General features: G+C 34.5%; 1 protein-coding gene across 4 annotated transcripts in view; it reads right to left on the reverse strand.

Moving 5' to 3' along the window:
- The window catches only part of CEP83 (centrosomal protein 83), a 120,368-nt gene that overhangs the window by 68,128 nt on the left and 27,550 nt on the right, over positions 1-24,690 (reverse strand). For 2 of the 4 annotated variants that reach the window (XM_042947370.1, XM_042947372.1), the window contains 5 exons: positions 17,782-17,910; positions 15,337-15,609; positions 14,548-14,698; positions 5,857-5,949; positions 3,614-3,745 (listed from right to left, as the gene is read on the reverse strand). In XM_042947370.1, the coding sequence (XP_042803304.1) occupies positions 3,614-3,745; positions 5,857-5,949; positions 14,548-14,698; positions 15,337-15,509 (549 nt within the window). In that variant the 5' untranslated portion in view covers positions 15,510-15,609; positions 17,782-17,910. The remainder of the gene's footprint in view (positions 1-3,613; positions 3,746-5,856; positions 5,950-14,547; positions 14,699-15,336; positions 15,610-17,781; positions 17,911-24,690) is intronic. The other 2 variants (XM_042947373.1, XM_042947371.1) reach the window with 1 other exon arrangement.

Raw genomic sequence — 24,690 nt, forward strand, 5'->3', positions numbered from 1 at the left:
CAACTCAGGAAACAACAGATGTTAGCAAGGATGTGGAGAAAGAGGAACCCTCTTGCACTGTCAGTGGGAATGTAAACTGGCGCAGCTACTCTGGAAAACAGTGTGGAATTCCTATAAAAATCAAAAACAGAATTACCCTATGACCCAGCAATAGCACCACTAGGAATTTACCCAATGGATACAGGAATGCTGATTCATAGGGGCATATGTACCCCAATGTTTATACCAGTGCTTTCAACAACAGCCAAATTATGGGCTGAGAGCCCAAATTAAGAGCCCAAATGTCCATCAACTGATGAACAGATAAAGGAGATGTGGTGCGCGCGCACACACACACACACACACACACACACACACACACACACTGGAATACTACTCAGCAATGAAAAAGAATGAAATCTAATGTGGATGGAACTGGAAGATATTATGCTGAGTGAAATAAGTCAGAAAAAGACAGTTATCTTATTTTTTACTCATATGTGGAATTTGAGAAACTTAATAGAAAACCATAGGGGAAGGAAAAATAAGTTACAGAGAGGGAGGCAAACCATAAGAGACTCGTAAATAGAGAACAAACTGAAGGTTGATGGGGGTGGGGGGTTGAGGTGGGGGGTTGAGCAGGGAAAATGAGAGATGGGCACTGAGGAGGGCACTTATCGGGATGAGCACTGGGTGTTGTATATAAGTGATGAATCATGGGAATCTACTCCCAAAGCCAAGACTACACTGTATAAATCTGCCAAAAATGAAACATAGGGTATTATTGTGAATGCTATTATAAATTACACTGAAAATCTAACACTGACAATAAAATAATTTGATTTAAAACAAAAAAGAAAAAGAAAAAAGAAAAAAAAATAGCCTGTGGTAATAGGGACCCAGAAAAATTCTTTTTGTCACAGGAAACTGAACATCTTATCAGCCCAATAAAAGCCAAGGTAGAGCTCAGTCTGGAGAGCCTGATGGAATAATCTCAGGGACCTGTCATTGTATATTGCCACCCTAAAGTTTTTTATATGATGCAGTGCTCACTGCCCCTCTCTCAACATCATACTTCCTCACTGAATTACTCTTGCTTCTTTCACTCTTTCAGTCAACCAGTATAATCACCTGTACCTAAAACCCTTTGTATTGTTCTTCATTACTATTTGCAGAATATAAAATTAGACACAAAATAATATAATGAAAACACAGCATATCACTTTAAACAGTGCCTATATAGGCAACTTCAGAATTGCATCTGTATGTAGTCCAGACTTAGTATGTACTTACAGCCAAATGCATTGAAAAATCATGACATTATCTTATTCATAAGATAAAGACATCTACTTTAATACATTCTTTTTAATTCAGAATATCATGAGGGAAATGTGAATCACAGGAGGCCTTCTCATGAAAACACTAACAGAATCTTCCTATTCATATAAGCACCAACACAGTAAAGAATATTCAGTCACTTCTTTTACCTGTAGAAGTGAAAATGCATAGGTACTGTGTGAATCCTTAATCAACGCAAGAAAAGCCAATTATTTTTAGTACAAACTAATATATTTTATGCCAGTTTAAATTGTAAAATTGGAAGATGGCAAGAGTCGTCTTCACTTTGAAGTTTTACTCCTGTCTCCTGATCTACAATCATATCACTAGGTTTTACTCTTCTTGTATATAGAAACTGGAGTATAAAGTGATGGAATGAAAGAGCATATCCAATTATCCACTAATTAATATTGTCCCTGAATAATCAATCGGGAAGTAGAAAGTACTTTGGTCTTATTGGAAAGTTTTACTCTTCTAGTCTCTGTTAATTATGGCTTCTAAGCTAGCTGTTTATCTTCAGATTTCTAACAATGTCATAAGACATTTAAACTAGGAAAATTAATGACACCACTGACCCCTTGAAAATTTTAGTGAATATTATTTGATCTTTCAAAGGTGAAAACTAGATTAGTCATCAGATTTCAGATGCAGGTTTCATTCTTTAGGAAAACAATAAAACTAAGAAAATAGAGAATATAAATAATCACTACCAGATAAACATCAACATTAGATTTGAAATGCAGAGTATAACATAAAGCACCAGTATCCTTAACCTCAGTGGTTACTCTTCAATACACTAAACCTACATTTTAGGCTGGAAATCTTTAATTCCCATTTTCCACAAGAACATTTTTAAATGTAATTCCTTTAGGTCTGTCAAAATTACAGATGCAAAACCTTTCATCATCATAAGGAGTATAGATTGACAGATCTCTTGACAAAATTAGTTGGTGGATGGCTCCTAATTGGTTTGTCAACTTCAAATCATTGGTAATTTCAAACTTTAAAAACTTTGGGCTGATAGCTAGGGTGCCTGAGTTCTACCGTAAACTTGGCTGTTGACCTTCTATGAGACTTTGCTCAAGTTGCTTATCTTGTGCTTCAAGTGTCCTTTTTTTTTTAGATTTTATTTTAGATTTTAGATTTATTATTTTGTATTTTATTATTTAGTCGCCTGCTCTAGTGACTAGGCCAGCCAGGCACCCCTCAAGTGTCCTCACTTTAAATGGATAAAATAATACAGTCCTGTCCTATCTCACTATTATAACAAAAGATTATATGTGAACAAAGCATTTAAAGTTGTAAAGAATTTTTTAATAAAAAAGGCTATTATATAAGTATTTATAGTTTTCTAGTATTGTATCATCAGTGGACTCAAACGATCTAATGTTCATAGAGCTTCTTACACATCAAACAATCATGGAACAGTATGCTCACTGATTAACAATAGATCAGTTTGATCCAGTTAGAAATTGGTTAAGGAAGGTGAGTATATTCTAATTCTTAATTCCAAATAAAGACAACAAAATAAATACATAATGCAGATGTGTTTGTACACAGAATGTTTCACATAATTGCAGATACCAAGCTTTTTTTTTTTTTTAACAAATTCAACCAGCATTATCTTATTTGAATATAGCAGGACAAAATTGGTATTTCTTTCCATCCTGAAAAAAATCATGTAAAAACTACATAAAGAATGATAAACACATTATCTCGTTTTTGGCAAAATTAGGAGACAAAACACTAAAATTAGTAGAAAGGCTGCCCAAACAATAGAGACAGAGTAGGGGAACATGCTGTAGGCAGCAGAAAGAAAATTCCGCAGTTGTAGATGTCAGAAAGAACAAATTTCACTTCTTGAATGTGATGGGCACACCATAAAGTATAAATCCCTTATTTCTCTCAGTAGAAACAAGGTACATGGGCTGATAGTCAGGGCTCTCCTGGATGTGGTTTGGTCCCAAAAAAGTAGAGGGGGACAGTACACATAAAAAATGATATAAACAAACTATATTTGTTAAAAGAAGTCTGTCTCTGTGGCTACGGGAGAAAAGGGACTGTCTATCTGCATTGACTGGGGCAAAATAAAGGAGGAAAAAAAGAGGAAAATCTAATAGCCAAAAAGAATGTTCACACACACAAAACTGTTACTACAGAGCAGATGAAAATCATGCCAAATACTTCACCATTAATCAATGAAACTTAATTATGCAATCAACTCTAACTTGGATTTACAAAAAACAAAATTTTACTGTCTAGAAGGATAATGACTTAAACTAGTATAGTCACTCACCTCTGATTCACATTTTATTTTTTCTTCTTCTAGAAGACGTGCAAATTCTTCTTTCTGGTGTTCAAATTCTGATTTAAGAAATGTATGTTCATAGCGGAGTTTATTATATTCAGTTCTATACTTTTCCACTTCCTAAATTAAAAGATTGCAATTTATGACAGACAAGTTTATAAATGAAATTTGTACTTACTCCAAAAATCGCTTTTGCAAATATAATTTTAAATTGCATTATATTGAAAGCCATTCTAAAAAGTAAAAAATAAGCTTAACATAAGTATAAATAAACCCTGAAAAAAAATTTTATGACAAGAATCCTATATACAGAATCAGTACATTCTTGAGAAAGTGCCAATAAAGCAAATTATCATTCAATTAACCTTATTTCCTCACTGATTCTCATAATAATAAAAATGAATAGCACATCAACACTTTTGACCTCTGGGCTTAAAAAACTAATATTTAAGAATGTAGTACACCTTTCAAAACATAATTAATTTTTTAAAATTAACTCTACAGTAAAATAGAAAATAGCCTCCTGAAAGCCAGACAGGATGAATTCAAAGTAGATAAAAGATTATTTGAATATTTAGTACAATAACTTAAGGTTCAATCAAATAGTACAATGATAGGAGCGCCTGGGTGGCTCAGTTGGTTAAAGATCTGACTCTTGATTTTGGCTCAAGTCATGATCTCAGGTTGTGAGATCAAGCCCCTTGGAGGGACCCACACTAGGTGTAGGCCTGCTTAAAGTTCTCTTTCTTTTTATCCCTCCCTGCTCATACACATATGCTCACTCACGCCTAAAAATAACAATAATAAATTATATATAGATACAATATGTGTTATATATAATATTACAATGATAGTTCAACACACCAGTCTAAAGAATATACATACGTAGTACCAACCTTTCTAACCAGGAATACATGCAACTCTCTGGTATGCTTCCAATTCTGCTTACTAACACTACAAAAGTTGCCAGTATTCTAAATTCAGTAACAACTCAGGCAATAGAGAAGACGAAGGAGATACTATTTCAACATTCATCAGGTAATTAAGTAATAAGAATGCCTCCTAAAATACTCAGATCACTGTAAGTCTTTAGCTGAAAGATTTCTCTAAGCCAGTTTACAAGCCAAGAAAATGGGTTTCATGATTTTATTAGAAACATATATTTTTTTAAGGTTTTACTTAACTTGATTGCCTATTTTAAGTCTAAGTGGCTTTGTTTACATCCCAAAATTAAGTCTCCTCTCAACCGTAATGCTTTGGTTATCACCAGGAGGATATTCAAAACACAACTTTATCAAGCCAATAATCCATTTATAAAAGCGGATTCTACAACTGTTTCTGTGCAATGCAGCATCACTAAACTACAGCTTTCCAAACGGATTCATCTGGAAGGGGACAATATTCATTTGTTATGTGTAAGTCCTGGTCTATTTGTTAAATAAGGTTGCATATATAAGTTGTCAAGCATAGTACTTAATATACGTCATCTTTTCCTATTCCATTGATTAAACATTTAGTCATATTATACCAATATCTCATAAAAGGAAGGAAACCTTTCAATCTAAAGGAAAACTGTAACAAATTTTTATTTTTATGAGGTTGCATGAAATATACTCTTTTGTTCCACAAATATTAATTGAGCACCTACTGTATGCTAGGAACCATTCTAGGAACTTGGAATATACAATGAACCAAACAGATAAAGGTTCCTTCTCTCATGCAACTTACATTCTAGAGATGGTAATATAGAAAATATAAATATTATACATCATATGAGAACATGATTAGTACTAGAGAAAAATAAAAAGTAGAGCAGGGTAAATGGGGGTCCAAAGGTCTAAGAAGTGATGGGAAAGGCAGGAAGAAAATTAAATGGAAATACTAGTCAAAGTTGGCCTCATTGAGAAAGTGACATTTCAATAAAGACTTAAAAGAGAGGAGGAAGTTGGCCAAGAGATATCTGGAAGGACACTGTTCATGTCACAAGTAAGAGCTAACACAAAGATTCTTGATTTGTTCCATTTCTGGAGTGCCAAAGAAACATCAAAGAAGCCAAAGTGGATGGAGGAAAGGAAGTCGGACAGATTATGGGACCTCATCTTGTACAGCCCTAAAAGTAAGGATTCTTGAGTTAGAAGAGGTGCTACTGCAAGGCTTCTAAGAAGGGGGATAATGGTTTTAATCAGTCATATAAAGACAAATGCACAGTTCCTTCCATATAAATTACTTACTTCATCCAGATTCCTAAAACGTTCCCTCATTGGAGTTTCTAATTCTTGTTGTATCTGGGCTCGTAACAGTTCCAACTTTTGTGGAGTTAACACCTAATATGTAGAGAAATATAAAACAATTCTAAATATGAAATCACAAATATTAAAATCAAGAATTCACCAAGTTTCAACACCTAAATAAAACAATAAAATTCAATTCATAGAAATGATGCAATATACTTAACTTTACAGTAATCACTACATAAATAGAACCATTATTTGAAACAATACTTTAAGATCACAATTTCAGGCCTCAGAGATGTCAAAAATGCCATTAACATGAGGTAAAGATACTCCCTATTATTACTATGACTGTTGAGAATAACTATGTTGGCAGCCTAGGTTACCATGCATGATACAACAGCTAACTATTTTCTAAAGCAATTAAAATAAAGGGGTAATAATTTGGTATATCACAGAGAATTCTTAAGACTTTTTTTTTTAAGTTTATTTCTTTTTGAGAGACAGAGAGTGAGTGGGGGAGGGACAGAGAGAGAGGGAGACACAGAATCCAAAGCAGGTTCCAGGCTCTGAGCTGTCAGCACAGGGCTCAAACCCACAAACCAGGAGATCATGACCTGAGCCAATGTTGGACACTTAACCAACTGAGCCACCTAGACGCCCCTCTTCAGATTTATTTTTTTTTTTATTTTTATTTTTATTTTTTATCTTCAGACTTCTTATTTTCAATCAGAAAAGGCTGATTTTTACTCTGGCCACCGAAACAAGGTTCCTCCCTATTACAGCTCTCTGACAGAACTCAGATTTTAGGAAGTAATTACGTATTTAAGTAAGCTCTGTAAGGGCAAACACAATCCCTATTCACCATGGTGTATTTCCAACACCACACACTACTGCCTGGCACATAGATCACTCGATTATTATTTCTTGAAAGAATGAACGAATACTGGTTATAAGACAAAAACCTAGTTTATATTTACATTAATCTCTGAAAATGAAGAATAATACTCAGCTTAATTCATTCATTTATTCATCAATACTCCACACAGCCCAGAAACTTTCCAGAATACTTACTATACATAGTACTCTGCAATATATTATATAATCTACATAACATGCTGTTCTAAATACCTTACATGCATTTACCAATTTATTTAAACCTTGCAATGATCCTCAATGTAGCTATATTATCATCCTTTTTTTATAGAAACTGAAGTATACACAGAGCCTAACTTTCTAAAGATCACAAAAACTCACAGGAAACATTTCTAACTCTGTAAGAAGTTCAAACTCTCATATGAAAAATAACTTATGCATACAAATAACTACAAAAATAACCAATATAAGCTCATCAAACAGGTAAAAAGAGAAGATTTTATGTATAGAAATAGTGCCACATCAAAGGAATAGGAAAACTAAAGCTTCAATAGAACACAAAAACTAAGAATGGATAACATTTTAAATTCCTTGGGGAGAAAAATGATCCTCAAAGGTAAGCTAAAGGCATTTTGAATTGAACCACACTAAGCACCATAGACAATTTAGAATCCTGGATCCCTGTGCATTAATACTCTCTAGATACTGTGATTATCAAGGCCATGTTGAAACATTTCCAAATGCCACCTAGCAGAGCTGCACCCTGGCTAGAAACAAAAGGGAAGGGTACAGAGTAGAAAATTCCTAGGTATGAGGTTTACACTCTTATAATTTACTCAGTATTCAGTAGTACTTTAAAAAAAAAAAATGTTTTTTACTTAAAATGAATATAATTACATAAATAAAATAATTGAAACAAAAAATATTAAAAACCTAAGTCTTTTTTACTTCAGTCATCCAGTTTCCCTCTTAAGAAGCTATCATTGCTAGGGGCGCCTGGGTGGCTCAGTCGGTTAAGCGTCCGACTTCAGCCCAGGTCACGATCTCATGGTCCATGAGTTCTCATGGTCCGTGAGTTCGAGCCCCGTGTCGGGCTCTGGGCTGACAGCTCAGAGCCTGGAGCCTGCTTCGGATTCTGTGTCTCCCTCTCTCTCTCTGCTCCTCCCCCGTTCATGCTCTGTCTCTCTCTGTCTCAAAAATAAATAAACATTAAAAAAAAAAAAAGAAGCTATCATTGCTAATTTTTATGTATTCTTCTTGAAATAATATACAAATATATACACACACACAACTTTTAATTTTTACATAAAGAAAGGCATGCTATACATATGTCTCTGTGCCTTGGTTATTCACTGAAGGTATTCAAGCTTAAGAATGGCATCACCATATCTACATTTTAGGAAGAAGCAAAATGGATCAAAACCTTTGGCAGGAGAAAACTGGTGACTATGGGGGGAAAACAATTTCAGTGAATGGAGTTGGGAAACCAGATAGAAAGCTCTTGCTACAATCTGGTTTATGATGTCAAGAGTCTGGGTAATATCATCAGGAGTCCAAACTGAGAAGAGGTGGTAATTAAAAGGAACAGAGTAATAATAGATAAGCCTTATTTGATTCCTGTTTCAAAAAAACCAACTTTAAGCAAGCAAAACTGTGGGAAAATGAGGGAAATGTCAACAAAGATGCAATATAAAAAAGATATTAAGGAATAAGTACTTTTAGGTATGATAATGGCATTATGACTATGCTTTTAAAGGAGAGATTGCCTTGGGATGTAATAAAGATACATACGAAAATGTTTTGAGTTGAGATAATATGATTTGTGTCAAAATAATCCAGAGTGGTTCAAGGACAGAGCAGGGATGTCAGAAGATAAAACAAGACTGGTTGAGAGATGGTAATTATTGAAATTATTGATGGTGGGTGATGGGTATGTGAGGATGCAATACAACCACCCTCCCTACCTCAGGGCTTGTTTGAGACTTCTGTGATTAAAGGTTAATTGGAAATAAAAGTGCTTCCACTTCCAACAGATGGCATAAAAGAAATCAGATTTATTCTCCTGCTAGAATAAAAGAAGAGACAAAAATCCGTTTTCAAGACAATGGGCCTAATAAAGCAACAGAGATCTCTGAGAGACAAACAACAAAGAAAGTAAGCTTTGAGAATGCTGCCAGGCCACAGGAAGGGATATCCAGGCGATGTCTGATGGACTCTCTGACCTAAGCAAATGGAACTGAGAATCCAGAAGGAGCAGTGTGGCAAGAGTCACAAGACAGGGTACCAGAAAAGAGGGTGGCACACAAAATTATGAAGACCTACAAAAGGTCCCTGTTGACTCATTCAGTAGAGTACCCCAATCAGCACATGCATGTATAGAAAATATTTAATTAAGGCCAGGTAAAGAACAATCTGAAAGAATTAGATGGATAAGTAATCTGAGCTCACACAGAGGTATGAATAGTTGTTTTTCCCAAAAGTCAGGCTGAAAAACTTCATTTCACTGAGAAATGAGTACTGAGAAGGTTCTCAGTATTGACAAATAAGGAGCACTAAACATTAACCTACTCTCAACCAATCTTAAAAGCAAGACTCAGAAAGATGAAACTGCTTCCAAGTAACTGTCCCAGAACAGTTTTTGTCCCAGAGTTTGTCCCAGAACAAAGCTCAAGAGTATTTACCAGAACACAAAACCATCTAGTATTCAAAATAAAATTAACAATGTCTAGCATCCAAAAAAATTTATCAGACATGCAAAGAAGCAGGAAAATATTACCCACAATAAACAAGAAAATCAACCAACCAAAACCAACTCAGAAGTGATACAGATTTGAGAATTAGCAAAGACATTAAAAGTTATTATAATTGAATTCCATATGTTCAAAAAGCTAGAGAAAATATTGAACATGTTAAGTAGATATAAGGAAGGTATGAAAAAGATCAAAATTGGACTTCAGATTAAAAACTACAATTTCTGAAATGAAAATACACCATACGGGATTAATGGCTGCTTAGACACTGGAGAAGAAAAAAGATCAGTGAACTTGAAGACATGACACCAGAATCTATCCAAAATGCAACAAGGAGACAAAAAAGATTGAAAATAAATGAACTGAGAGTGAACTATGGTAGAACTTTAAGTAGCCTAATAATGGGATCACCAAGGAGATCAAAGAAGGCAGAAAACACTTTTTTCTGAAGTAATGTACAACAATTTTCTATATGTGATAAAAACTGTAAGCCCATAGACCAAAGAAGCTCAATAAATCCTAAGTACCAGAAAGATGAAGTACAAGGCATGTCAATCAAATTGCTCAATATCAGCAATAAAGACGAGGGCCTGGCTGGCTCAGTCAGTAGAGCGTGCAACTCTTAAAATCAGAGTCGTGCTTCAAGCCCCACATTGGGTGTGGAGCCTACTTAAAAAAATAAATTCAGCAATAAAGAGAAAATCTTAAGAGCAGCCAAGAAAAAAGAAGACTCACTGCATACACAGAACAAAGATAAGAATGACAGCAAATTTCTTACGTGAAAAAATATCTGTGAAAAGAGAGAGCAATACCTTTAAAGTACTAGGGAGACAGTCAACCTAGAAATCAATACTCAGCAAAAATACCTTTAAAATCAATTATTTTTTGATATATAAGAGCTGAAAAAAATTCTCACCAATAGATCTGTACTATAAGAAATGTTAAAGAAAATCTTTAAGAAAGTAGAAAAATAATACAAATGGAAATATGGATCTACACAAAGGAGAAAAGAACACCGAAGTTGGTAACTACACAAGAGTCTTATGATCTACAAGCTCTCTGATAAAAGTCTCTGTAAGATTTTTTTTTTATCTCTTAAGAATCTTCTAAAAAACAAGCACACACACTAAAAAAAAAAAAAAAAAAAAAAAAAAAAAAAAAATCTATCCTCCTCCCTCCCCCCACGAAAACACACATAGAGTTAGAGAGTTTTCCCCATGTTATTTTAGGAGGAAAGTATGCTGTGTCTTAGACTTCTAATGGAATACTGCCACCACTTGTCTCAAAAGAAATTTAACAAAAATGTGTCATTACCTATATTAAATCTGTATTATACCAACACTTGTTATGTTGATAAAAAACAGACCAATTATTTTCCAAAGAATGTTTTAACTTAAGAAGGCAAATATTGCTGTGCCAGAGGTTCTTAACAAGTTAATGACAAACTGAATAATGAATTTTGCTGAGCTTCCTGGCGGCCAAATAAAATGGGAAAAAACTGGCTTATAAAGTTTCAATTGCCTGGCAGCATAAAGAAAGCACATACATTTCTGGTAAAGTAACTTTTAAAATTTGTATCAGAAAATATATCAAATAACTCATATTAAAAAAAAAGGTTTGGCTAACATGGTACATAACAATAACAATAGCTAACATGTTCTAACTACTTATTATATCAAAGCACTGTACCAACACTTCCTATGCATTGTCTCATTTCATCTTTACAATCATCCTAAAAGTCCGACACTATTACTATTCCCATTCGCTACAACTACACCAATGAGACAGAAATATTCTGACTGTCTTTTCTATCACTTTTCTATAAAAGCCAAAGGGGTATTAAATCTTAACTCAGAAAAGGCATTCTGCAGGTAGACAAGATAATACATGTTTATTCTGAAAATCATCTTTCATAAACATTTATTAAAATATTTCTTGCTGATTCTACTTTGTTGAATTGACTTTATTCAACCCACAATTTGTACAAATTGCAAACATCCATAAAGCAAACAGCTACATTGCTTCAACATGTGTATATAAATATATAGAGAGATCTTTCTTTAGCTTATTTTTGCCAGATACATATCATATAGAAACCAGTTATGTTTATCTTGAAAAACAGAAACTTTACCAGATAAATTATATTTGCCAATGAACATCTGGGAAGTTACCACATGGAGAAATGTCCTAAGTTATTTTGTGTAGATCCAAGGAATAGCACAAGAACCAACAGAGAGACCACAGGGAGGATGATTTCATTTCAACATGAGCGGGAAAATATTTAACACACTCCAATCCATAAATGGAATTGGATCACTTTAAACATTCACTGGGTTCTCTTGCACTGAAAGCAATGAAGCAGAGAATAAAAATCCCTGTGTCACAAATGTTCTAAAAAGGAATTCTGCTTTGGATAGTGTGTTAGTTTCCTAGAGCTACCATAACAAAATACCACAAACTAGGTATCTTAAAACAACAGAAATTTATTGTCTCACAGGCTAGAAGTCCAAAATCAAGGTGCCAGCAAGGCCACACTCCCTCTGAAAACTGTAGCGAAGGATCCTTCTTTGCATCACTCTAGCTCCTGGTGGAGTGCTGGTGATCCTGGCCATTCCTTGGCAGTTGCAGCACTTGGATCTCTGCTTCTGTCACTATAGGATTATTCTCCCCACCTCCCCCGCTGCCCTCACCCATGTTTCTGTCTTTGTGTCTGTTCTCCACTTCTTCTAAAGACACCAGTCATACTGGATTAAGGACCCATCATCCTTCAGTATGGCCTCATCTTAACTAATTACATCTGCAAAGACTCTATTTTCAAACAAGGTCACATTCTGACGTACCGAGCATTAGAAATTCAACATACCTTTTTGGCAGACAGAATTTAACTCATGACAGACAGGAAAAAATGAGAGAATTATCTAAGATGCTTAAGCTTTAGGTACATATGAGAGAAGAACATTGTATTATATATGAACAGAACATTTCCAATTCATTCATTTGTTCTATTTACTCATGTCATTCATTTGACAAATATTTGCTACTATAAAATATATAAATACAAATATAAATATACTTGAGCACTGGAGACACACTGAAAAAAGCTCCTGCCCTACGGAGGCTGCATTCAAATAGAGTAAAAATGGCCATCATTTAGGAGCATCTATCTATTCTGTCAGACATTGTACTAAAAATCTACATGTTATCTCATTAGTCTTCACAACAACCTGTTAGTTAACAACTTTTACCCTCTTTACATGACAAAACGAAGGCATAAAAACCACTGTTTGTTGAAGGCCATCATCTCATTGGTGAATTGACCCATTTTTGGTTATAAAAATCACCTTTTTATCTTAAGTGACACTCTTTTTGTCTAGAAGTCTATTTTATCCGATACTAATATAAACACTCCAGTCTTCTTAAGCTTATTGTTTGTATGCACTTGGTACAAATAGCACGTCTAGAAGTTACTCTGAAGAAACAGAGTAATTATATGTGCAATGCCTAAAGAATACTTTGAATTCCTTGAGTTCAGTGCTCACTGATTCTCATTTACATAGGTCTCTGACTATTGCAAAACAAATTAATCCACCAATTCTATAGGCTTGAATTACATTTCCCTACTCAACTCCTATTTCTGAGGTTTTTATTTGTTTAAATGTCTCAAATATACCTAGGAATGAAACAGCACAGGAGAGGCTCCAACCCAAGCTTAATGGTGGTGTTTCCAACAACGGAAGATTTCAAGACACTGAATGACCAACTTTTAACACTGCTGTCAAAGAAATCCATGAATTGGGTGATAACGCCATACTTACTAGATGAAAGGTAGCTTTTTACTCTATCAACTTACAATTCCAATATTAAAAATACCTTATTATTTGTACCAAGCACTTGATAAGCAGAAATACACAGTTGGTGTCACTTAGAGATTAAATGAATACAGGAGAATTATCACTGCTAATATCTACTAATTTTTAATTTATGGTAAGTTTGACTGGTGCTATAGTTAAGTTTGGCTCTGGTCTATTTTCTAGGCAAATGAGAAATGAAACTATAATCAGTACTTCAGTATCAACTATTTTTTGCTTTAGAAACACCATTTACCTTCCATTACACACATAAATTATGTGCCCATATTGTTTTCATAGTCTTTTAAGCGGCCCCTTAAAAATAACTATCAGTCTTGTGAACTATACCTCAATAATAAAAATAATTTTTAATAAAAAATAAAACCTCGAAAAAACCTATAAGTCTTTTTTAAGCTCAGTTTCAATCATAATACTTAAAGGAGAATTAGTAAAACTTTAAAAAATACTCTTTAACTCTGAATATTTATCAATTCAAACCAGCCTTTCCCCTAATTATTCTGAATAGCACAATACCTAAATCAGAACAGGTAATTTAATACAAATTTGCATAAAATAACAGCTTCATGGTTAAACCCTATGTGGTAGCTAACATTCTAGAATATATGAAAGAATATTAAATTATACCACCTGGAAATATAGCAAAATACTCATTAAGAATACAGGCAGAACTCACCAAATTTACCAGTATCTGACTACTTTTGTACCATAGGCACAAAGGGCAGGCTTCCCCAAGATGGGCCAGTTGGCATGAAGATTATTTTGACTTCAAAGTAATCAAAACCCCACAGATTCAGGAAAAGCTCTTTACTTCTCCCTCAACTGCCTAAATTTAATTGGAAAGGAGAACCTATACCAAGAGGAGAGCTATTAACAGAGGTTCCTCTGTTAATAAATTTGACCACTTAACAGGGCAACCTTTGTCTTCCAAACATCTCCTCTCACCATCCTGATAATGATCTTCTTTCCCCTGTATCCCCAGACTTTATGGGTCTCCCTAGCTCAGGATGTCACATAAGCATCCTGTTGCCTGCCTTTGGAATTTTGTGTGTGTGGATTCTGAATACTTACCAAACTAAATTTGATTTTCTTTTGTTAATTTGTCTCATATCCATTTGATTCTTAGTCCAGCTTAGAAATACTTTGAGGTGCAGAGGAAATTTCTTCCCAATAGTACTCACTGAAATATATCTTCTTACCTGCAGTTTCATTTCTTCTAAGTCTTTAGTTTTCTCTACTAATTCCCCTCGTAGCTCTTCAAGCAGCAGCTGAAATTTTTCCTGGTGAGTTTGCTTTTCATTTAATAGGCGCTTGAGTTCATTTTGTGACTTTATGTACTCATCTTGCAACCTGATTTTTTTAAAAAAAGAACTCAATTTTAAGGATATCCTTTACTTTCTAATGACCTTACTTTATGTAAAATCAACCAACACTACAGAACAAGACCTTATTCCATTAAATTCACAAACATCTTTTCTTTATAGAGTTTCACTTAATTATTAACACTGTAGTTTATAAATACAATTTTACTTACGGGGCGCCTGGTGGCTCAGTTGGTTAAGCATCTGACTCTTGATTTCAGCTCAGGATATGATCTCACGGTTCATGGGTATGAACTTCGTGTCATGCTCTGCACTAACAGTGTGGAGCCTGCTTGGGATTCTCTCTTCCCTCTCTCTGCCCTCCCCCCACCCTCTCTCTTTCAAAATAAATACAATTTTACTTGAGGAGGAAAAACACACTTAGCCACCTAGATACATTTAATTTTCTAGGTCTTGCTACTTTCAAAGCAAAACTTTTATCAACTCAAAAAACACTTGAGATCATGGTTAGTTTTGAATTAACTAATTTTAAAGCGAAAATTTTACTATTAAAAAGTTTTAAAACTATATACTGCAAACTAACAAAAATATACTGTATGTTCCAGAACAAATTCAGACAAAAAAATATTTAATAAGGCCCCTCACCTCCAAATTTAAGCAACTTACCTTGTGTGTTCAGCTTTAAGAGTCTGATAGTTAGTTTTATGATGTTCACATCGTAACCTTTCATCAATTAACATTTTTTGCACCTCAGACTGAGAATATGTCAGCCCACTGTCTCCACCAGGAGGAAATGTGGTGGGAAAAGTGTCCATACTGTTAAGTGAGCAAATCACCATGAAAAGTAAGTTCTGGCTTCCTTATTGTCTTAGTTTTCTTTTCAAGAGTATTTTCCACTTCCTTCTTGCTAAGACAGACACTCAGGATACCAAATTATACCTGCACAGAGAAATGAACTTGGTTAGTGATGAGTTAAACTCTTTCAGTGTTATCATTTTTATCTTTTTATCATTTCTTTTTATCATTTCTTTTTATCATTTCTTGTTATTCAACTATCATTTCTATAACAAAGCCCAATTTTCAGATTTCTAATTGTTCATAAAACAAAAAGAACAAAGTTGAATCATACCTTAACAAATTTTCTTTACTTCCACACCAAGCTTATGTGACCATCAATTTCACATCTTCAAGTACTGACCTAACTAGAACTACCAACTTTTCCAGTTTAGGTCCTCTTGGATTCACAAACCACAGATAGTTCCTGAAGCTACTGGGGTAAACTTGAAAGAAAGATCCTAGTACAAAATCCACACTGTGAAATCAGGGGAAAAGCCATCTGTAACTTGGCAAATGGCTAGAGAAAATTATAATGTTCACAAAGATGACCTCCAACAAGTAACTATGTCTGTGATTAATCCTACAAAGGGTCTTTTATTTGACACAAGGTGAGCTGTACTCATGCTATTGACTCAGAGGAGAAATCAGTCCACACACAAATGTTGATCACCTATGTGTTTGCGCTATACTATGAACAGGAAACTAAATCACCCCAGGTATCCCCAAAAGCACTGATCCAGGATTATGAAAGTAACTAAATGTTTGTCTAGAAGTAAAAAAAAGGACAAAGTGTTCTTATTGTAAATAATTAAAAATGAAAGTTTTAATCAAAACAATTCTGCCCCCTTTAGGTTTCTTAATCTTTGTCAAGACTATTTTATCTTTCCCTAATAGCATCTCCACTGGTCATGGGTTATCATGAAATACCTTTTCTTTCTACAAGAAAAGATCTTTAGCATACACAAACCAATGGCAAATTACTCAGTCTCTCTTGTCTTATACCATTTCTGATAAATTAATGTGATGTCTGCATATTACCTAAGATGACTTTTAAACTAAAATAAAGTTACTTTGGTTTCCTGTCAAATCACATTTTAACAGAAGGAAAGAAGTCCTTCAAGAAAACTTCACATATTATTCATGTTAAATGTGCAACAGTGCACTGTTTGTAGCAGCTGCCACGGCATTATCCTGTCAAAAGTATACATGTGTCAGGGAATTAACTAACTGGATCATAAAACTGGCACATAATTTTGAGTCTGCTTTTTGATCCAAACTAATTTTTAAGAGATAGAAACATGCAATGTTAACTTATCTCATACTTTCTAATGATACCACCAAAAGGCATTATAAGGCTTAAATTTTAATTAGCTAAAAGCTTAAACTACATAAGAAAAAACCAACAGCTACCCTTTAGTCCCACTACTAGTGAAACAAAGATTTCCAAGATAAAATGAATAATTTTATTTTCTATTCTAGTGGACAGCAAATATTCTAACTCCTACGTTAAAATGGAAGTTAAGGGTGGCTCAGTCAGTTGAGCGTCCGACTCTTGATTCCAGCTCAGGTCATGATCTCATCGTTCGTAGGTTCGTGCCCCACGTCAGGCTCTGTGCTGACAATGCTGAGCCTGCTTGGAATTCTCTCTCCCACTCCCTCTGCCCCTCCCCCCCCCCACCCACGTGCACATGCGTGTATACCTTCTCTCTCAAAAAAAAAATAAAATAAAATGGAAGTTAAGTCCCCATAGAAATAAAATTCAACAAGACCTGGATATTTTAGGAAAATAGAGTTAATGATTTAAATTCTTCCCTTCTGGCAGTAAAATCTACTACAAGTAGTTTTCAGGACTTCACTAATTGCAGGATATCCATTCTTAATCAGCACAACCATTACCTTGTTAACCTTAAAAAACAAAAATAAAAACAAAACAAAACAAAAAGCAGTGTTTCTTCTTCTAGCTGGTATAGTAAAGTAGCATCCAGGTACAAGGTCAAGTCCATCTCTTCCTGTTGGGTCTACAATTGGTAGGGAATGAGAGCTCCCCTTGCTGAACCTCCCAACTTCATTTTAATGAGGTTTCCCTTTATTAGTTTTCATAACGTCATCTCCAAATCTAGTTCTGTTGCAAATGTATCTGTATTGCCCTCTGGTATTTTCTTGACTCAAAGTTATGAACTCCTGGGTTTCATCTGCCAATAGTCTTTTTCAGATTTTTCTCCCCTGTTAATTTCAGAATCACAGAAAACTATCTGCTTATTTGCCAAGTCTTACCAAGGTCAGAATGAATTTTTTATCTGTTTTTGGGTATTTTGCAGATATATTGTCCTCCAGTTCACCAGTAATCAATTTATCAATGAAAATCTTGGAAAATATAGTTATGGTAGTCCTCCAAGAAGATATCTAGTAACATAGACAGAAAGGCCTCATAAAACATAAGTCTTTCTCTGAACTTCAAAAGTGGTTCCACAATTCTATATTCAAGCTTACAAAGAAACAACTTCTAAATTTCATGCTAATTATATAAGGAGGCTTTTAGCAAAAAACAAAAATCCCAATTAGCTTAAACACTGTGGGAAGTGTTTTACCAATCTCTTATACCAAGAAATCTGAAGATAGCCTTCACTTCCAGTAATAAAGGACTAGGTAATTTAGATCATGCTTCCTGCCTAGGACAAGAAAATCTGGACATATGTTTTAAAAATCTGCTTGAAGACACTGGAAAACTAACGAGAGAATAAATATTTACTGAAATGGGAACAAGGGAAGATGTGAACACAGAAAGAGGAGACTGGAATTTGGGACCACTGTTCTCCTAGGGGCATTTGCCAGTTCCAGAGACTGGGAGACTGAATGCCTTCTGACAGTCTTCATATTCAAAGACACAGACTAGAACAGCAAGGAGAAGGCCTGGTGAACACCCCCCTCCATTTTGGATACAGACTTTAAAGGCTTACCCTTATTATTGCTACTAAGGGTAATTCAGGTGAATTATATTAGAATAGGCTGCAACTTGCTCTAAAAAACAATTTTACAAATAAATATGACACATAAAATTTTTTTATAAATTTTAAAACTCAAGTCATGGGAAGATAAGAGAACATGAACTACAGTCACAAGAAGCAAAAGTATTTAAATAGATAACATGAGGGGCGCCTGGGTGGCTCAGTCGGTTAAGCATCCGACTTTGGCTCAGGTCATGATCTCGCGGTCCGTGAGTTCGAGCCCCACATCAGGCTCTGTGCTGACAGCTCAGAGCCTGGAGCCTGTTTCAAATTCTGTGTCTCCCTCTCTCTCTGACCCTACCCCATTCATGCTGTCTCTCCCTGTCTCAAAAATAAATAAACGTTAAAAAATAAAAATAAAAAAATAAAAAAATAGATAACATGAGAGCCTCACTATTAGAGTTGTTAGACAACGATTCTAAAAGAAATTTTCTTATATCAATATTATGTATAAGACAATAGGAAACAAGGTTGAGAATCTTGTAAGAGAATTCAAAACCATAAAAAGGAACCAATGCAAACTCTAACACTGAAAAATTCTATAACCAAAAGTAAAAACTCAATGCACAAGTAGCATAACAGCCAAGATAAAACATACTTTAAGAAGGAATTAGGAGTTAAAAGAAAATATTCAAGATAAATTAGGAAGAGAAACAAGAATGAAAAATACAAAAAAGGAAATAAATACAGAAAATAAAGTTAAAATGTCATTCTAACAGATATGCCATTGAGTCCCAGAAGGAGAGAGAAGAGTATAGAAGCAATACCTGCAAAATAAATAGGTAAATAGATACTTGAGAACCTCCCCCCAAAATGTTCTAAAAACCCCAAAGACATAAATAAAAAGAATTCCACCTACATCACATTAAGAAATCTGCACCTAAGAACATCACCTTAAGATCTTCCTAAAAAAAAAGGGAAAACCTTAAGATCAGTCCAGAAAAGAGACGTGTCTTGAAAATAACCAATAGAACTGACTTCAACAATGAAAGCCAGAACATGATACCTTTATAGTACTGAAAGAAAATAACTGCCAAACTAACATTCTATAAATATAGCAAAAAAAAAGGAAAATCTCTAGAGAATAGTGGTAAAATAAAGACATTTTCAGACAAATGGAACAAATTCATCCCAGAAGATGCACAGCAAAAGAAACAGTAAAGGAGTCTTCCATACACAAGGAAAATTACCTTAGATGTGAACTGGACAATGCAAAAATAAAGATAATTGGAAATATGTGCATAATTCTAATTGGACACAGACTGCATAAAATAATACCTTAGGATTTCTTAACAGATATAGTCTTATAATACATAAAGAAATGGCATCTAAGTCAGTAAAGGTAGAATTACAAGTGTTACAGAGCCCTTGCACTGTATAGGAAAGGCTAAAAGTATCAATGAATATTACACTTTGAGAAGTCAAAGATGCATAATATAATCACTAGGAAAGGGGTGGGAAAATTATAGCTCATGAGCCACATTTGGCCTGTATTCTTCTTTTGCATAGTCCCAAGCCAAGAATGTTTTAAGAGCTTAAAAAAAAAAAAAAGAAAAACAATGAATACAGATGAAAAAATCCTCAACAAAATATTAACAAGTTGAATCCAATAATGTATAAAAAGATTTATACATCATGACCAAGTAGAATTTATTCCAGGCATGCAAAGCTGGTTCAACATTTAAAAAACGTCAATTAACATAATCCATTACACGAATAGACTAAAGCAAAAAAATCACATGATCTTATCAATAGATGCAGAAAAAGTACTTGACAAAATCCAATACCCATTCATAATTTTAAAAACTCAACAAACTAGGTATGGAGGGGAGCTTTCTCAACTAGATAAAGAACATGTATAAAAACTCTACAGCTAACATCATAGAGGTGAGAAAATAGAAATTTTTCCACTAAGATCAAGAACAAATAAAAACGTCCCCTCTCACCACTTCTTTTCAATATCATAATGGGAAGTCTTAGCTAATGTATTAAGCCAAAAAAATAAAATAAAACACATACAAATACAGAAGGAAGAAATAAAACGGTCTTTCTTTGCACAGGACATGATTATCTGTGTAGAAGATCAAATTTTTAAAAAATACTCCTGGAACTGATAAACATTATAGCAAGGCTGCAGGATAGAGTTAACACAAAAAAGTCTATCAGGGCACCTGGGTGTCTGAGTCAGTTAAGAGTCCAACTCTTGGTTTTGGCTCAGGTCATGATCTCATGGTTCCCAAGTTCAAGCCCCTCAGCGGGCTCTGCACTGACAGTGCAGAGCATGCTTTGGATTCTCTCTCTCTCCCTCTCTCTCTGCCCCTCCCACATTCTCTCTCTTTCAAAATAAACACATAAACAAACAAAAAAAGTCTATCACTTTCCTATGTATCAGCAATGAACAGAAGAAATTTGAAATTTAAAATACCATTTACATTAGTACTCCCCAAAATGAAATACCTATAAATTTAACAAAACATGTACATTTTTTAATATGAGGAAAATTACTAAACTTTGATGGAAAAAAAACAACAACAAAGAACTAAATAAATGGAAAGATACTCTATGTTCATGGATAGGAAGACTCAATACTGCCAAGATGTAAGTTCTTCCCAACTTGATGGACAGATTCAATACGATCCCCAAAAGTTATTTTGTGGATATCAACAAACTAATTCTAAAGTTTATGCACAGAGACAAGAGACACAGAATAGCCAATACAATATTGCATAAGAACAAAGTCAGAGGACTGACACTATCTGACTTTGAAACTTACCATAAAAGCAAAAGTATGAGAGCATGATATTGAAAAAAATAACAAATAGATTACTGGAACAGAAGAGTCCACATATAGACTAAACTATAGTCAACCGATCTTTGACACAGGAGCACATGCAAAAGTAATGCACGTGCCAAAAAAAAGTGGATCTAGGTAGATGTTATACCTTCCACAAAAATTAGCTCAAATGTACATAAATATAAAATGCAAAACTATCAAATTCCTGGAACATAACAAAGGTCCCTGGTATGACAGTGACTTTTTAAATACACAACCAAGGGCAAGATCCATGAAAGAAATAACTGGTGAGTTACACTTCATTAAAATTTAAAACTTCTGCTCTGTGGGGGCTCCTGGGTGGCTCAGTCAGTTAAACATCTGACTTGGGCTCAGGTCATGATCTCACGGTGAGTTCGAGCCCTGAATCGGGCTCTGGGCTGACCGCTCGGAGCCTAGAGCCTGCAATGGATTTTGTGTCTGCCTCTCTTTCTTCCCTTCCCCTGCTCACACTCTGTCTTTCTCTCTCTCAAAAATAAATAAACATTAAAACTTCTGTTCTGTGAATGACACTGTCAAGAGAATGAGAAGAGAAGTCATAGACTGGGAGGAAATATTTGAGAAAGACCTATCTGATAAAGGGCTATTAAGCAAAATACACAAAGTCAGACTCAACAATAAGAAAACAAACAACTGAATTAAACAATGGCCCAAAGGCCTTAACACACCTCTCACCAAAGAAAGTACACAAATGGCAAATAAGCATATGAAAAGATGTTCAACAACGTAAGTCATTAGGTAATTGCAAATTTAAACAATAAGGTACTACTAAAAACCTATCAGAATGGCCCAAATACAAACAATGACAACACCAAATGCTGGTGAAAATGTGGAATAACAGGAACTCTAATTTATTAGTCTTACCATATAGTCCAACAGCACTCTGTGTTATTTACCCAAATTAGATGAAAACTTACATTCACACACACACAAAAAAATTGCACATGAATGCTTACAGCAGCTTTATTCATAATTGCCAAACCTTGGAAGCAACCAAGATGTCCTTTAGTAGGTGAATGGATAAACTGTTGTATATCTCAACAACAGAGTATTATTCAGCCCAAAAAAGAAATGACCATCAAGCCACAATAAGATGTGAAGGAAACCTTAAGTGCATATTACTAAGTGAAAGAACCCAATCTAAAAGGGATACATACTGTTGGATTCCAACTATATGACATTCTGGAAGAGATGAAAAGGTACAGCATATAAGATTTTTAGAGCAGTGAAATTATTCTGTAGAATATTATTATCACAGAATACATGCCCACATACATTTGTTAAAACTCAGAATATACAACACCAAGAGTGAACCTTAATGTAAACTATGGACTAAGAGTGATAGTGACATGTCAGTATAGGTTCATCAATTGTAACAAACGTAGCACTCTTCTGGGAGATGATGTTCTTGGTGTTAATAGTGGGGGAGGCTGTGCATGTTTGATGCAAGGGGTACATGGGAATTCTCTGTAGTTTCTGCTCAATTTTTATACAAACCTAAAACAACTTTGAAAAAGGAAAGAAAGAAGGTAGAGAGGGGAAAAAGAACACATAACAGAAACTATACATGGCCTGAAGAATCTAAAATATTTACTTATCTGATTCTTCATATTAAGTTTCCTGAACCTATCTGTGGGATCACCACTAAGAATGCTAAACGGGTGGAAAACTTTTAATTACTCAAATCACTCTAATAAAGGGTTTCTCAACCTTTACACTACTGATATTTTAGACCAGATAATTCTTTGTGGGAAGGGGGCTTTCCTGTACATTGTAGAATATTTAGTAACATATTCCTCATCTCTACCTATTAGATGCTAGTAGTACTCCTCCCCCCACTAGTCAAAAACAAAAGGTCTCCACATTTTACCAAATGTACCCTAGAGAGGCAAAAATCACCTCTGTCTTTCCTTTGAGAATCACCCCTCCATTAAGAATTCTATTTATTTTTTTAATGTTTATTTATTTTGAGAGAGCAAGCAGGGGAGGGGCAGAGAGAGGGAGACACAGAAACCAAAGCAGGTTCCAGGCTCTGAGCTGTCAGCACAAAGCCCGACACAGGCTCAAACCCACAAACCACAAGACCATTACCTGAGCCGAAGTCAGACGCTTGACCAACTAAGCCACCAGGTGCACCAAGAATTCCATTTAAAAGAAGGCAAGCAGGGAGATAAGATGGAACATAAATAAGCAGGAAAACAGAAACAGTTACACAATAGACTTAGACACATATCATTAATTACTCTAAAGTAGATAAATGCTTCAAATAAGAAACGTAAAAAAAATCACCCAACTATATATCTTTTTATATGACTTTTTAAAACATAAGGACATGAAGACTGAAAAAAAACCCAAAAATATAATTAAGCATTAATCTAAAGATAGATGACAGAATTACATTAATATCAGATAAAGTAGAATTTAAGGTCAAAAAATAATAACAATCAACAGAAACAGTACAGTAGATGAAGTAAGACATTTGTAATGATAAAAGATTAAATACATCAGAAAGGTATGACAATTTTATACACAAATAAAGTAGAAGGGGTCAGAACTACAGGGTAAATAGATAGATTCAGAATCACAGGGGTATAATTTAACCACTATTCTTGGTAACCAGTAAAAAAGCACAAAAAAGTAATCAGTAAGAATATAGACAACTTAATCAATATAATTAACCCACCTGACCTAACATATATAGAATACTATTCCCAGAACTATAGAATACACATTCCTTATAAACGTACATGTCACATTTATAAATACTGACTACATGCTGGGTATTTTTTAAAAATCTAAAAAAAATTTTAAAAACAAAATTATACAGACTATTTTTCTGGCCACAGTGCAATTAAACTAAAACTCAACAGAAAAAAGTAACTGAAAAGCTATATATGCCTAGAAAGAATACATTTCTAAACAACATGAATTAAAGAGAAGGTCACAACAGAAATCAGAAAATATCTAGAAGTAAATGAAAACTGATAAGACATCTTAAAACTTTTGTAATAAAGAGTTCTGCTTCTGGGATGATGGAGCAGATGTATATTTCCCTATATAATCCCACTAATACAAATAAATGTCCTGAACGGTATACATATATAAAACAACTCTCAAAAATGGAGACCAGCAGCCAAACCGGCTAAAAACCTCAGAATATCAAAATTGACACACAGGTGGGTTCCCAGGGATTCCTTTTCATATATGATCTCCAACCTGGAGCTAAACAAGGTGGCAATGGTTTCAGACTTGGGGAAGGGGCAAAAAAAAAAAAAAGGCCTTAACAAAAGCCTGCTCTCTTAGCCAAAGAAAGAAGAAAGGGGAAACCTAGCAAGACAAAAATGT

Source organism: Panthera leo, chromosome B4 (assembly GCF_018350215.1).
Source record: "Panthera leo isolate Ple1 chromosome B4, P.leo_Ple1_pat1.1, whole genome shotgun sequence".
Taxonomy (NCBI): Eukaryota; Metazoa; Chordata; class Mammalia; order Carnivora; family Felidae; genus Panthera; species Panthera leo.